Genomic DNA, 13966 nt, shown 5'->3' on the forward strand with positions numbered 1-13966 from the left:
CCTGTCTATATAAGGTCCCACAGTTGACAGTTCATGTCAGAGCAAAAACCAAGCAATGAGGTCGAAGGAATTGTCCGTAGAGCTCCAAGACAGGATTGTGTTGAGGCACAGATCTGGGGAAGGGTTGCATTGAAGGTCCCCAAGAACAGTGGCCTCCATTATTCTTAAATGGAAGAAGTTTGGAACAACCAAGAGCTGGCCGCACGGCCAAACTGAGCAATCGGGGGAGAAGGGCCTTGGTCAGGGAGGTGAGCAAGACGCCAATGGTCACTCTGACAGAGCTCCAGAGATCCTCTGTTGAGATGGGAGAACCTTCCAGAAGGACAACCATCTCTGCAACACTCACTCAACCAATCAGTCCTTTATGTTAGAGTGGACAGACGGAAGCCACTCCTCAGTAAAAGGCACATGACAGCCCGCTTGGAGTTTGTCAAAAGGCACCTAAAGAACTTTCAGACCATGAGAAACAAGATTCTATGGTCTGATTAAACCAAGATTGAACTCTTTGGCCTGAATGGCAAGCATCACATCTGGTGGAAACCTGGCACCATCCCAAAAGTGAAGCATGGTGGTGGCAGTATCATGCTGTGGGGATGTTGTTTAGCAGCAGGGACTGGGAAACTAGTCAGGATCGAGGGAAAGATGAATGGAGAAAAGTAGAGAGAAACCCTTGATGAAAACCTGCTCCAGAGAGCTCAGGACCTCAGACTAGGGCAAAGGTTCACCTTCCAACAGGACAATGACCCTAAGCACACAGCCAAGACAATGCAGGAGCGGCTTCGGGACAACTCTCTGAATGTCCTTGAGTGGCCCAGCCAGAGCTGAGACTTGAACCCGATCAAACATCTCTGGAGAGTCCTGAAAATAGCAGTGCAGCAACACTCCCCATCCAACCTGACAGAGCTTGAGAGGATCTGCAGAGAATGGGAGAAATTCCCCAAATACACGTGTGCCAAGCTTGTAGCGTAATACCCAAGAAGACCCGAGGCTGTAATAGCTGCCAAAGGTGCATCAACAAAGTACAAAGTAAAGGGACTGAATACTTATGTGAATGTGATATTTCCGTTTTTTTTTAAATTAAATTTGTCAAATTTCAAATTTGCTTTCATTATGGGGTATTGTGTGTAGATTGATGAGGGAAAAAACTATTTAATCAAATTTAGAATAAGGCTATAACATAACAAAATGTGGAAAAAGTCGAGTGGTCTGGATACTTTCTGAATGCACTGTATATACAATGTAACAGGAGCACACTTTATAACAGCTAGCCAAAGGTTTGGGATAGGTAGTGACAATAACTGTCAGAGTTTGTTTTTTCTTTACTTATACATAATGGCAAGGAGTCCATCATTATATTCACCCCCCCACCCACCTCCCTCTTTCTATAGATATTATAATTTTATCTTCTCCATTATGTTTCTTCATTGATTCATTAAGACAGTTGAAAGCGCTCACTTTAATTAGATGCGCCGAGTTCACTATGGCAAATTCATGTTCTTAGATCCTTTCCCAATGGCATCGTATATATACTGTACATGTTCTGTTCTCCTGTTAGGAAATCCTGAAGGAAAGGTGCCCATGAAAATACTATATCGATACAGTATTAATGGGGCATCCCAAAGACCAAAAGGCAGTACTACAGAGTGATACAGTCCTCTTTTCATAGATCAGCTATACAGAAGGACACCAGCAACATGGGAACCGAGCTCGTCTCCAACCGGCTAATTGTTTCCGATTGGAGCGGAGAGGCAGCTTGGGCAGGTTATCTAGTGGGACAAAAGACATCCTGGCCCCAGTGTCAACCGTCATCCAGATTAATTATTGAAACTACGTATGAGAGGCGAGTCATTTGCATATAGATAACAGTCAATTTGATTTAGAAAATGGGGGCAGTCACCGAGTTTCAGCTTTAATCTGTGAATAAATGCATGCAGTGTTTTAAATAAAAAATGAGGGTTGATCAGATGGTAGCTTGTCCACCTTACATTTATGGATTCTGTGAAACCACAAGGTAAGTACATTTATGCTTTTTTGTCTCTCTACACGCCTGCTCAGAATGTAGCCACTGATGAAAGGTATTATCAGAGTCTACTGGGTTAAACATCAGGGTAGGGGTTCAATTCCAGTCTATGAATTTTGATTCAAGCAATTAAACCAACATTCAGTTAAAGACCTTTAAAGACCCCCATAATTTATTAGGATATTTTGATGTATGAATTGAATTTCAGTTTCCTGGATTAACTAGTGTGGAAATGAAATTGACCATATAACCTTTAACACTCCTCTCATGCTTCACCAACGCACCTGAACACACACACTATTAACTGAAAATGAGAAGTTGACCTGCGTCCAATGTCGTGACACCTGTCCATAGACCGTATAAAAACAGGGGCACCTGTCTCACCCCTGTGGACATTATGTGAGCGACAGAGGTCAGCACTAATTAAATCAACTCTTGTTAAAGGGATGTTGAATTATTCAGTCTTTGACAACTATTGAGACTGCCAGCAATTTCCCCAAGTCAAGATGGTGCCATGAACATCTTTGTCTTAGATAAATGTTTTATAATCTTTGGGAAATTACCTTGATATTGTGAAATTGGTATGGTACACATTGGCCTAACTGCACCCCGTTGACATTTATTAGATTTGCGACTGGACTGAACATAATGATTGGCTCTTTGGGATTTTGTTATTTTGCAATGGAGACCACACCAGAGGCTACGCTAAGGGACAGTTCCAAATGTATTGTGGGGGGTATTTTTTTGTTGTTGATTGGGCACAGGGGAGGGTAGTGTGTTTTCGCCCTGGTTTACATTCGCTCTTTTGCCCCTTTTACTATATAATTTCTTCCATCCTAGCCACATTTCCTCATCTGCTTGAATCTGCAACTTTTACTATACCACAGGTCAATATAGTTTACCAGTCTGTCTATCCTGCCCTCTATCCACAATTCATAGTGACAATAGTGGTAAGTGGATCATTTGTCCAGATCTGCAATAGGCTAACTAGCAATCATACCACACATAAAAGCATTCAAAGCTTCATACATTTTCAATATGAAGACAACAGATAGGAATAGCTGATAGGCACGCCAGGTGCATCATTGCATATGAAAGAAAAGTGAAGACAAACACTCAGCTCAAAAAGCTCCCCTATTGATCTTGTTTAGGGACAATACAATTATCCTTCCTAGACTATAGTAGCTTACAACACCACAATGCAATGAATTATTAGCAGGTCACTGGCTGTATTTTTACTTCTAAAAACTGAGATCATCATTCTGACAAGTTGTCCTATAATAATGTGACCACATATGCTCCTAGGAGGCCCAGTTATTCAGGAAAGCTTAGTGTGCTGTGCTTCTACTTCTCATGCACCTAGACTAATGCTTCAATATAGACTAAATATTTGTTATACAATTTGTGGCATAAACATCACAAAGTTTTAATCTGATTAGGCTACTTCAAGTCTCCTATAGGGATACACACGTTTGTTCAAAATATAATTCCGGCATCCTCAAAATGGCTTGACATAAAAAGGTCAGATGGAAACCTGGTTTATTCGAGGACAGTACTTCAGACAAAAAAATAAAATGTCATGACATCATGGGAAAGCATGTAGTTTATTTCGCTAGATTAATGTTTTTCTATTTAATTTAGGGCATTTAAAAATCAGCCCACAGCAGAATCCGGATTGACATTTTAGGCATGGTTGAGTATGGTCCAGAACGATACAGCTGTTCGAATCTGAAACAGTAGTTCTATAACATTTATATTTTAACAGATATTACGTTACCGTACTCACCTGTGAGATTTAGACAAGAGAGCAAGTTCATAGCTAGAAAATTAAAGGGTTAGAAAACATACAACAGTTGAGTCAGAGATGATCTTAGTAAAGCAAGTGGTTAGCAGGGTGGGAAATTCAAATTTAATTAATATTTCCAATTGTCATTTTACATTTACATTTAAGTCATTTAGCAGACGCTCTTATCCAGAGCGACTTACAAATTGTCATCTTCTGGTATTGCCATCCTGTTCCAAAATTAAATGTATTTTCCCCCCTGGGCAGAGAAAATCAGAACAGTAAGAGAGGTGTAGAGGAGAAAGAAAGTGAGAGCATAGGAGACAGAAGAGGGTGAATAGAGCTACAGGAGAGTTTATTGAGCATGCTACAGAGTTAAAGCAGAGTAGGTACACACAGCAGGAACCATCAAACGGACTCACTCGGTAGAAAATTAGCTTTTAATCGTGCCTTTTCCAAACTATATGTAAAAACTCAATCCATGTAGAAAATATACAAACTTTTTCCACACATTCCTAACCTTTTTAATTTACTGTATTTTGTGTTCAGTTTTTACTGGAGGTGTGGTGTAAAGGTAAAATCCTTTACCAAAAACCGCACAGAATATCGTTGAAATCAAGGAGAAACATTCTGGGACTGTTTGACTTTGATTAGTGTCCCCCCCCGAATCAAAACACAACCCACATTTGTTTTTGTAAATGAAAACATCATAAATCAAAGTAGGTCTAAAAGGCACATTTACTTTGGTCCCCAACAGTCAGCCCAACAATCAGTCCATCCTCATGTACAATCATACTTCGTTATGACCACATTGCCTAACTGGATGTTGGACGCATGCAACAGCAACATGTCTTCACTACTACCATGACCTATCAACACACGAGCAAAACAATTCACTGCCCATTTTCAATCAAATCAAACATTTTCCAAAAGGAACAATTATGTATATGCAAATAAGGTTTGAAAAACAGCAAGGGAACATCTAAGCGGATGTCCTCAGCAGGTGAAGTGTACAATGGTGTCAGCCTTTACAGTAATCCTCAACATGGGGGGAGATTTTTTTATTAAATCGCTCTGCCCGGGGAGTTGTTTAAAAATAAGCCAACTAACTGAAGATGGGCTTCTTCATCTAAGTCCGTTAATCAGGTCCCTCGCCTACATTATGAAAAATGTTTTAAAATCGAAGCTATAAAATCTGGCAAACATCCAGTAATGTACACAGGGAGAGAAAACAAAAAGAAAACAACCAAACAGAATGTGCCTAGACTATCACTTGTAGAACCGTAAGGAGGCAAAACGATGATAATATTTTGCTGAGTAAGGCACATTTTTGCTGATTCATTCTAATAAAAGAAGGAATACAATTCCTCTTCATGATGAACATGGGAAGGGAGCTTGCCTACCACACAAACTAAGGTCGTGAGGGATAAGAGGACCTAGATGGGGCTTGTTTTACGACATTGTACAAACTACCGTCACAACTAGTAGTGGGGGGGCTTTTGATAATTAATATTGTCTGATTGAAAAGTTTCCCCCTAGGAGGTGAGAGTCACGATGGTATTCCCTGTGGGGACTGTGAACAGGTGAGCACCACAAATTGAGGTTAGTCAAGGAGGGGGTTGGGTTGTGGTGGCGTGGCTCCTCTAGATGGTGGACTTGGAGAAGGAGACCTTCAGGTGGTGGTTGCTGCCCATGTCATAGTTGTGGAGGTCCATTAAGGCCTGGATGGCCTCCTCCACCGTGGACATCTGGAGTAGCGCCATTTTGTGGCCTCTATTTGGGGCGGGGGAGGAAATGTGATCATATAGTCACACACAGGTGGTAGAATTATGAAGATCGCTGCACATTACAACTGTGGTGTTCAAAGGCTCAGGACTAAATGTGATAATAAGTTACGGGCAGTAAAAGACAGTCTTACTGGAAAAACTTGAAGGCCTTCACAATGCCACCAGCGTTAGAGAACAGCAGTCGCAGATCCTCCTCCGTCACATCCTCCCTGTCGAGTCCGAAACTGACCGTGAGCACAACGCAAGCACATTCAGCCATGTCAATACACTAGCACACTTCAATCTTCTCGTACTGCAACATCTTACCAGTGCTACACCCAACCCCCTAAATTCAGCAGCAAACTACTCAATAGTCTAGTGCAAAAATAAACAATGCTAATGTGCCGAACAACATAAGAGGCAGCATATATAATGAGAACAGTAGAGGTCTGAGAAAAGAGCCTTCAGGAACTCTGAAAGTTACATTGGATTCGTCTGAGGAATTTCTATTAATTGAACCTGCTAATGCCCTAGCTAGCACAACATATATTTATGAAATGGTACAGCCAGAATCCAGTCAAACTCTAGACAAACTCACGGGACGTTGGAGAGGTGGAGCGTGGCGGAAGGAGGGAAGATGTTCTGAAAGTTCTTGGAGCCGGGCTTCTTGAAGCGGTGCAGGGGGGAGTTGGTGAAGTCCTTGGTTAGGCCCTGGTCATCCAGCCCTTCCCTGGGCAGCTGCACTGCCTGGTGCTTGGAGAGCGTCACACGGATGATCTTCCCGTACATCTTCTGGCCATTCAGGTGGCTCATCGCTGAGAGGACAGGCAAATAGGAAACACGGTTACAGTGACATGTTTCTCATGCGTTTAATGTGGAGGTGTTTCTCTACCATTCATTTGAAATTCTCTTTTAGTTCTAATTCAAAAAAACAATGCCACAATGTCAATAGGTTTCAAAAACTGGATAATGGAAAGGATAGGGACCTGCACTGTCGAAACCATGGGATAAATCCAAAACAGAGGCTCAGATGCAAAAACATCCTTTTCATCTACCTTTAATTAGAAATGTTAAGGCTCCCTTTAGGGTCGTCCTAGGACATTTTCAATTCAAATTAGTTTCAACTATGATTTTGGGATTGTGGAAAACAATGAACCATAGTATAACTCAGACACAGCAATAACTGTAGATTTACCAGAAACATTTTATATTCTGTTGAAAGGAACAGCAGGGCAGCCAGGGGCCTGGCAAGATAACACAGGAATTGAGCGGAACCGATCCAAACAGGAGCTAGTTGGGGGGGGGGGGGGGGGGGTGTTTGAAAGAACACTCAAACTCAGAGAGAGACAAGAGGTACAGAAGCGGGGCGTGACTGAACCCACTCACCGAGCTGGGCCTGGTTCCCGTCCGACATCTGGATAAGAGCACTGTCCTTCTTATTGTAGAGGATCTTCACGCGCTGAGCATCACCGTACACCCCTTCATTATAATGATAGGCAGACGGCAGGAGGGAGCGAGAGAGGAGAGTGCAAAGGCAGAGCAGAGGGGAGAGGATTGAACCATGAAGGACAACATTAGTCCTTCAGAGACAGAGTTTAAAAATGAGTCGTAAAAAGGGGATGGAGAAATCATCCATATAATTTAAACCAATCAAGGAGTCCTAGAACAAGAGACCTATAAGATAGACAGAAGAGAGAATATGCAGATAAAACCCCTCCCCCAAAGAATAACTAGCTTTGTGAAATGGAAAAAACTAACAGAAAAACCTACATCCCAAATAATCAACCATGCATTAACGTAATTGCCTCAGAGTGAGAATAAGAGAGACAGGAGGCCTTGATGGCCAAAATAATATGTACTCAACTAAGATCAATATGAACGATTAAACAATAATGTGATGAAACAATTCCTCAACTATGGAAACACTAATCAGAAAACAAATGAGAGCTAGGTTGTTTGTTTTTCTTACATGGAGATGGAGTAAAGAAAAAAAAAATGTATATATGAAAAAGGTAGTGCTAACAATAACATACCGAAGAGGGTAAACAGACTTTGGGGCGTAACCATCTTTAGAAGGAGAGAAGAGCAAGCAGCGTAAGACAGGTAGAGAGGTAGAAGAGTCGGAGGTAGAGAGCCAAGATGGACAGATCATCCATAAGAGGGTGGTTTCCCGTAGAATGATGAGGTGGTCATGGTGCATGGGTTCAAGGCAGTTAATTGGGGCAAGTTGGTCCAAGGAGGAACATTTTTGTTCAGGCACAAAGCATGAACATGTAGAGGACGGGTAAGGAGGGGGAGGAGTGGGAGGAGTAACAGGGTGCAGACAGGACACAAAGGGGGAACGAGGGAAGGGCAAGAATTAATGAGGGGGGGTAGCAATGTGGCGTAAATAAAAAAAACAGGTCAGTACATTGTAAAATGCAGGAGTTTGGTCAGAAATGGCTGGATTTGGTTTGCTGTGGTGGTGGGGGGGGGTAATCCTAAACATACAAGAAAATAATAGTGCCAAATGTTTACACCTGAGACCAAAGAGGGAGCCGAGTACATAGACACCAAAGCCTAGTTTGTAGCCAATAGTAATTAATGATAGGGATGTGGGTAGGGCATGCAGAAGAGTATCACAAGTTCAGGTTTTAGTAGCTTTACTAGTGTATGAAATGCAAGCATATTGGTGAAGCAGGTGGGCTACACCATCAGTTTCAAAAGGAGGGGAGTTTGGGCCATGCAGGTAAAGACATGAAAACCACCTTACAGAGTTATGGCATAAACAGAACACATTTTCAAGTCCACAAACCCAGTGTTTGGGGAGAGAAATGATAGAATATTACTTCTGTTGAGAATTTATAGACAGATATAGCATAGATAGTGAGTGGGTGAGAGAAAAAGGTGAGTGGTTGGTGTAGCCCCCACAGTCCATACCAACTTGACAGCTTAGAGAAAGGCATTGGAATAGACAGGTGTGAACGAGAGAGCTTTGAAAGAAAAGAACGAGAGTTAGGAAGGACTATCACTTGACATGAATGAGAGAGGGAAAGAGTTCAGGAGACAGTAGTTAAAATTAGCACAGAATGCATAGCAGAGAGAGAAGAGAGAGAGACCCTCTAGTCACTAAGACAGAGCCTGAGAAGTAACTGCAGTTCAGTTGACTTAGGATATGGAGACAGAGAGAAAACATATGCAAGCACTGAGGCCAATATAAAATTCACAGAAATAATGAGCACCGATGTGAGAATGCGTCGCCATTCCATCTCGACTGGACGTACAACCATTGGGGATGACCTCGTGGTGAATGATGCCTGACAGAGAAACAATCCACTCGTCTTGGTACTAACACCATCAGGCCAAGCTAGATCGGTTGTGTGCAGCAGAGCTTTGAAGAACAGTCAAATAATGCAGAGCAACACTGAATATTGCTGTAGCCATCTTACAAAATTAAATGTCAGTTCTCTGTGTACTGATCATGAGGTGTAATAGATCATCCCATAAAGGTACTGACTATCTGTGCAACAAAATGCAAAGTTAGACTAAATAGCCAAGTTGTATAGATGGGGAGCTTTTTCCACTGCATTTTCCCTGAACCCTTCCAATCATGAAATTACACCAGTCATACCGCGAATCACAAACGTCTGCTCAAAGTCCATGTCGGAATCAAAGGACAATGATGTACAAGGCACCGTCAGAGGCAATAGATCTGAGTGAGATCTGCATACTGAAGGAGAGTGAAGAGGAGAGAGAGAGAAAGGGCGCGTTACTCACCTCTTCGTTCAGGTTGCTGACCAGAAGCACGCCGCTGCAGCCGGAGTGTCCGGAGAGCGCCATCCTCCCTGCAGCCGCCGCCGCTGCAGCCGCAGCACTCATTGGATTGATGGCTCCTGGAGGAACAGCCAGGCCAGGCGCATTAATGGGTAGACAGAGAGCAAGCACAGGCAAAGCACACCACACAGCCATGCGTTACAGTGTGCATGCCATGTCCACACACCAGACGTGTGCACTCAGACATTGCACGTCCTAATATGTCTCAATTCCATTATTTTACTTTTTAGATGTGTGTATTGTTAGATATTACTGCACTGTTGGAGCTAGGAACACAAGCATTTCACTACACCTGCAATAACATCTGCTAAATATGCGAATGCAACCAACAAATTTGATTTGCATGCATTTACATAATACACACACAAAGGGACTTTTTCTGCATAGCGCAAGACCTCATTGTCAAAAGCTATTCAAGACACAGGGAAGGTCAGTCAACTCTAAAGCTACCCTTCCATTATTCCAATGTCATGGCCTATCACATTTTATTATGACATCCTTGGTTATTCTCAAACTGATATTTCAAACTCGTCACACATGCTATTAGACCATTTTAAAAGGGGGTTTTCCCCTTGGGCCGACAGGAGTTGTTGCTGTGCCACTCCAACTACTTCTGCCTCTTTCTCCTGGACGACATGGACACACAGCAGGTAAGACTTAGAGAGTGAAAGAAAGAAAAGATCATGGAAAGCATAGGTACCTCCGCCCTGCGAGAGAGAAGACTGAAACCCTCCACCATTAGAGTAGGGCGCTCCCATTCCAGAGGGGGTACCTATGGAGAGGAAGTACAGGGAAAAGCTTAACTATACAAGGGGGCAGGTGGGTGTAGTAATAATGTAGAAAAACTCAAAAAAGCTTTATCAAATGACAAGGCTCTTATATGACTTGGAACATGGCAGACTGTCAATAACACACAGTGACCCATTTTCCATTATGTTCTCGTTTCTTCTTTTGTTCGTCACTTAACAGTGTGTTACTGGACTGGTAGGGATTTCTGTTGTCCTGCTATCTCTACAAAGCATTAGATAAGTCCATACCCAGCCTGCCATTGAGAGAGAACACTTAGTGGTATTGACTTCTATACAGAGGAGAGAGAGCTGACTGGACTGGCCTGGAAAGAGAGAGAAGACAGAAAAGGGGAGAGAATGGATGGAGAGAGGTCTTACCGAGCAGGGAGGAGTCCTTGTTATAGGCGGCGGCCATGGCAGGGTCTACTGCAGGCTGGCCGTCACCGGCAGGGAGTTCGGGCCGGGTGTAGTCCCGGCTCTTGTCATTGTTGTACTTGACGTTCAGGTTGACCAGCTTGGAGAAGTCGATCCGCAGTGTGCAGCAGGAATTGTAGATGTTCTGGCCATCCAGGGACTGAACAACGTGATGAGAGAAATGACTATTAGTAAGCTTTTTGTTTCATTTATTTTTGTGTGAAGAATTGTCATATTCTGGAGAAACGCAATTGTTATCAACCTTCATGGTAAATTGACAGAACTGAAAAATTGAATATAGTAATATGCTATTAAACAGACTTTTATCCAAAGCGACTTACAGTCAGGCGTGCATACATTTTTTTATGCACAAGTGGCCCCATGGGAATCGAATCCACTATCCTGGCGTTGCAAGAGCTTTGCTCTACCAACTTAACTACAGAGGACCACATGTATAATACACCAGTGGTCTGTCTGCTCACCAGTCTGGCTTGCTGGGCGTTGACTGGTTCGCTGAACTGGAGCAGGGCCTGGAACTGGTTGTTCTTGGTGAACGTGATGATCTTCATGACTGTTCCAAACTTGGAGAAAATCTGCTGGAGGACGTCCAGAGTGACCGGGTAGAACATGTTGTCGATGATTATCCTGAGCACAGGGCTGGGGGCATGGGCTAGAACACTGTCCAGCGTACTGTTGTCAGAGTTGGGAGAGCCACCATCCTGCACTGCTGACACAGCCTGGAGGACAGCCTGTGCGCGCTTGGTAAGTACGTATGAAAAAGAGGGAGGGAGAAAAGGGGAAAAATGACAACAGTCTGCAAATCAACAAAAAGTACCGTCACAATAGCCAAGGCTCACTCGTACACCATTGTTTCTCAGTGTCTACACTAGAACCTCACTACTAGTCATGCACAAGTGTATTTTCTGGGGACGGGTAGAATCTCACCTGGTTGAGAGTGCTGTCTGTCTTCAGCTCCTTGTGGTTAGAGAACTGAATGAACACGGGAACGTTGCGGACCTGAGGCATCACCGCCGTGTAGTAGTTCACCATGGTAACAGCCGCCTCCTCTGTACCCAACTCCAGGAACGCCTGGTACATCGACAGAGGACAATTTCAAGGAAGACAACATGGACAAATTCCTTCTATGCCCAATACTACTGTGTAGTATTAAATAGTTTGGTTCTAGCTAAAAAATAACCATTCTTAGGGTAGGAGTTGTTCCTGGCCATTTGACCAGGAAAAACTGAAAAGGCCAAATGGTCAGGCAATATTCTGCCCTTAATCATTCCACTACAATAAGTTAATTAAGAAAAATAACTCAAATAATTCTTCCCACATTAACTCACCTGATTTTTTCCTTTCAGCATGAGGATGTTGGTGACCTTGCCGAACGGTAGGCCCAGAGCGATGACCTCTGTCTCTGACACCTCGCTGGGCAACTTCCTGATGTGGAGCACGCGGGAAGGGGGACTCTCCATCCTGTCCTCCACTCTCAGTTTTTTACTGCTGTCATTGCCATTAGCTGTGAAATCAAGCGTCATGCATGAATATATCGCATCAGCTGTCCTCTCAGCTGTTAAAATGTGTCAAGGACCATTGACTGTGGATATGTTAGAATGTGAATTGCTTTACTTTTCTGTATGACTGAATGGGAGGGAAATGAGCTCACCAGTCACAGAGTTAGGGCTGGTGCTGTAGAGATTCAAATCATCTGAGCCTCTCTGTAAAATATGAATGTATACATAAATGTATTTGGTACATCATTTCCCAATTAATGAAATGATCCTGAAAAGTCAGGTGTGAAAGTACAAACTTACCTTCATGCCAACTGCAACATCACTGACAATGCTGAAAAAGACAGGGGAAATATGAATGTCAGCTGTGCACACAAATCGATGCAAGCAACGTATAATTAATTAATGGAAGCAAAAATGTATGGTGTCAATTAACAATCAAGTTAGCTAACGTTAGCTTGCTAGCTACGCCTATCTTAACGTTACCAGTTTGCTAACGTTACCCACAAGGTTAAGAACTACCAGTTTGACTGTAGTTGGCTTGCAATTTCATTTCGTTAAAATGCGTAGCAAACAATTCGTCATCTTCACATTTTGTTTGACGTGAAAGCTCATTGCAAATTGTAGCGACGTTGGTACATTCGGGTATCAGACCTTGCCAGCCAACTCGTTAGCTACTAACGGTCGCTAGTTAACGTAACGTTAGCTACTAACGGTCGCTAGTTAACGTAACGTTAGCTACTAACGGTCGCTAGTTAACGTAACGTTAGCTACTAACGTTCGCTAGTTAACGTAACGTTAGCTACTAACGTTCGCTAGTTAACGTAACGTTAGCTACTAACGTTCGCTAGTTAACGTAACGTTAGCTAGATACCGTAACGTTATCTGATGACTACACTAGTGCCTACCAAACTCATCCGAAGAAACAAAGGAAACGTGTCCGACCAAAGCGTAGTACGTGCGCGCTCAACTAACCAAAACACAACATTGAATGCTTAACAGTAGCTAACGAGCTTAACGAAATTGTAGAAATATTGGCGCAGCATAATTTCGGCTTAACACAACTCTTAAATAGATACACCAATCAATACATTCAACTCTGGCTATTTTAATAAACTAGATATCTACGTTAGCTAGCTAGTTTCGTAGCAAGGTGCAGCACGCTGTGAAATTATACGGTAGTACTAGCTAGCTAATGCAATGCTAAGAAGATGGGTGGCAAGCGGGCTAACCACCACCATCTCAGAACGAATTCAAACGTGGCCGGCCCAATGAGCTAACGTTAGCGTTCTAACATTATTACATGGATACGTCGATAGTTACATTAAAATCTTTCGCGAACATAATTAAGCACACGATCAACGTGCAAGCTTCAGCAAACGTGAACACATACCTTTCCATTGCCGGAGGGGGTCTAATTTCGCGTTTTTATTTATTCGTTAAATCTAAATCTCTGCTCCACTCCGACACACACACCACACGACAGCAAAATGGTTGCAATTTCCCAAATGCTCTCATGAAGTGCGCCGCGTAACGGAAAAAGCCGAACAAAGCCGATTATCTACAGACAGTTCATTGATTATCAATTATAAAGACATACTTCATTGAAATATGAGTGTAGCCACGTGTTATTGTTTGCTACTATAATAATTCGCTTTAAAATATTGTTATTAAACAAAGCTTTCCCGCAGTTGCATTTATTGTCATTATAAGGTCAACCATAGCTTCAGCAAACAACTCAATGACAAGCCACTGGACCTCACTACCTATGCTTGACTAATGCAACTTCATATCTTTCATCAATTTACAGCAAAAATAACAACAAATATTTGGTTTACATTGTCTTGCCATGGGGTCTCTCACCACCC

General features: G+C 42.7%; 1 protein-coding gene across 3 annotated transcripts; it reads right to left on the reverse strand.

Annotated features, from left to right (window-relative positions):
• Positions 1–4132: 4132 nt before the first annotated feature.
• On the reverse strand, positions 4133–13631 carry LOC106599136 (polypyrimidine tract-binding protein 2). Of its 3 annotated transcripts, none has more exons than XM_014190225.3 (14): positions 13492–13631; positions 12402–12432; positions 12254–12305; positions 11931–12106; positions 11530–11673; positions 11067–11342; positions 10549–10744; positions 10083–10154; positions 9326–9441; positions 7603–7636; positions 6956–7048; positions 6168–6384; positions 5722–5799; positions 4133–5576 (listed from the first exon to the last, which is right to left on the reverse strand). In XM_014190225.3, exons 1-14 carry the CDS (start codon positions 13497–13499, stop codon positions 5447–5449), a joined length of 1623 nt encoding a protein of 540 aa, XP_014045700.1. In that variant the 5' UTR covers positions 13500–13631; the 3' UTR covers positions 4133–5446. The 3 variants fall into 3 exon arrangements, with proteins under 3 accessions (XP_014045700.1, XP_014045699.1, XP_014045701.1); XM_014190224.3 differs by having other exon boundaries at positions 5722–5814; XM_014190226.3 differs by lacking the exon at positions 13492–13631 and adding an exon at positions 12606–13291 and having other exon boundaries at positions 5722–5814.
• Positions 13632–13966: the final 335 nt, after the last annotated feature.

This window comes from Salmo salar, chromosome 03, assembly GCF_965601325.2.
Source record: "Salmo salar chromosome 03, fSalSal1, whole genome shotgun sequence".
NCBI lineage: Eukaryota > Metazoa > Chordata > Actinopteri > Salmoniformes > Salmonidae > Salmo > Salmo salar.

Coding starts and splice junctions, on each gene's coding strand:
- LOC106599136 (XM_014190224.3), bottom strand. Junction 12,107..12,253: donor CAGCCCTAACTCTGTGACTG/GTGAGCTCATTT, acceptor TTGATTTCACAG/CTAATGGCAATGACAGCAGT. Junction 7,049..7,602: donor AAGTCTGTTTACCCTCTTCG/GTATGTTATTGT, acceptor ATTATAATGAAG/GGGTGTACGGTGATGCTCAG.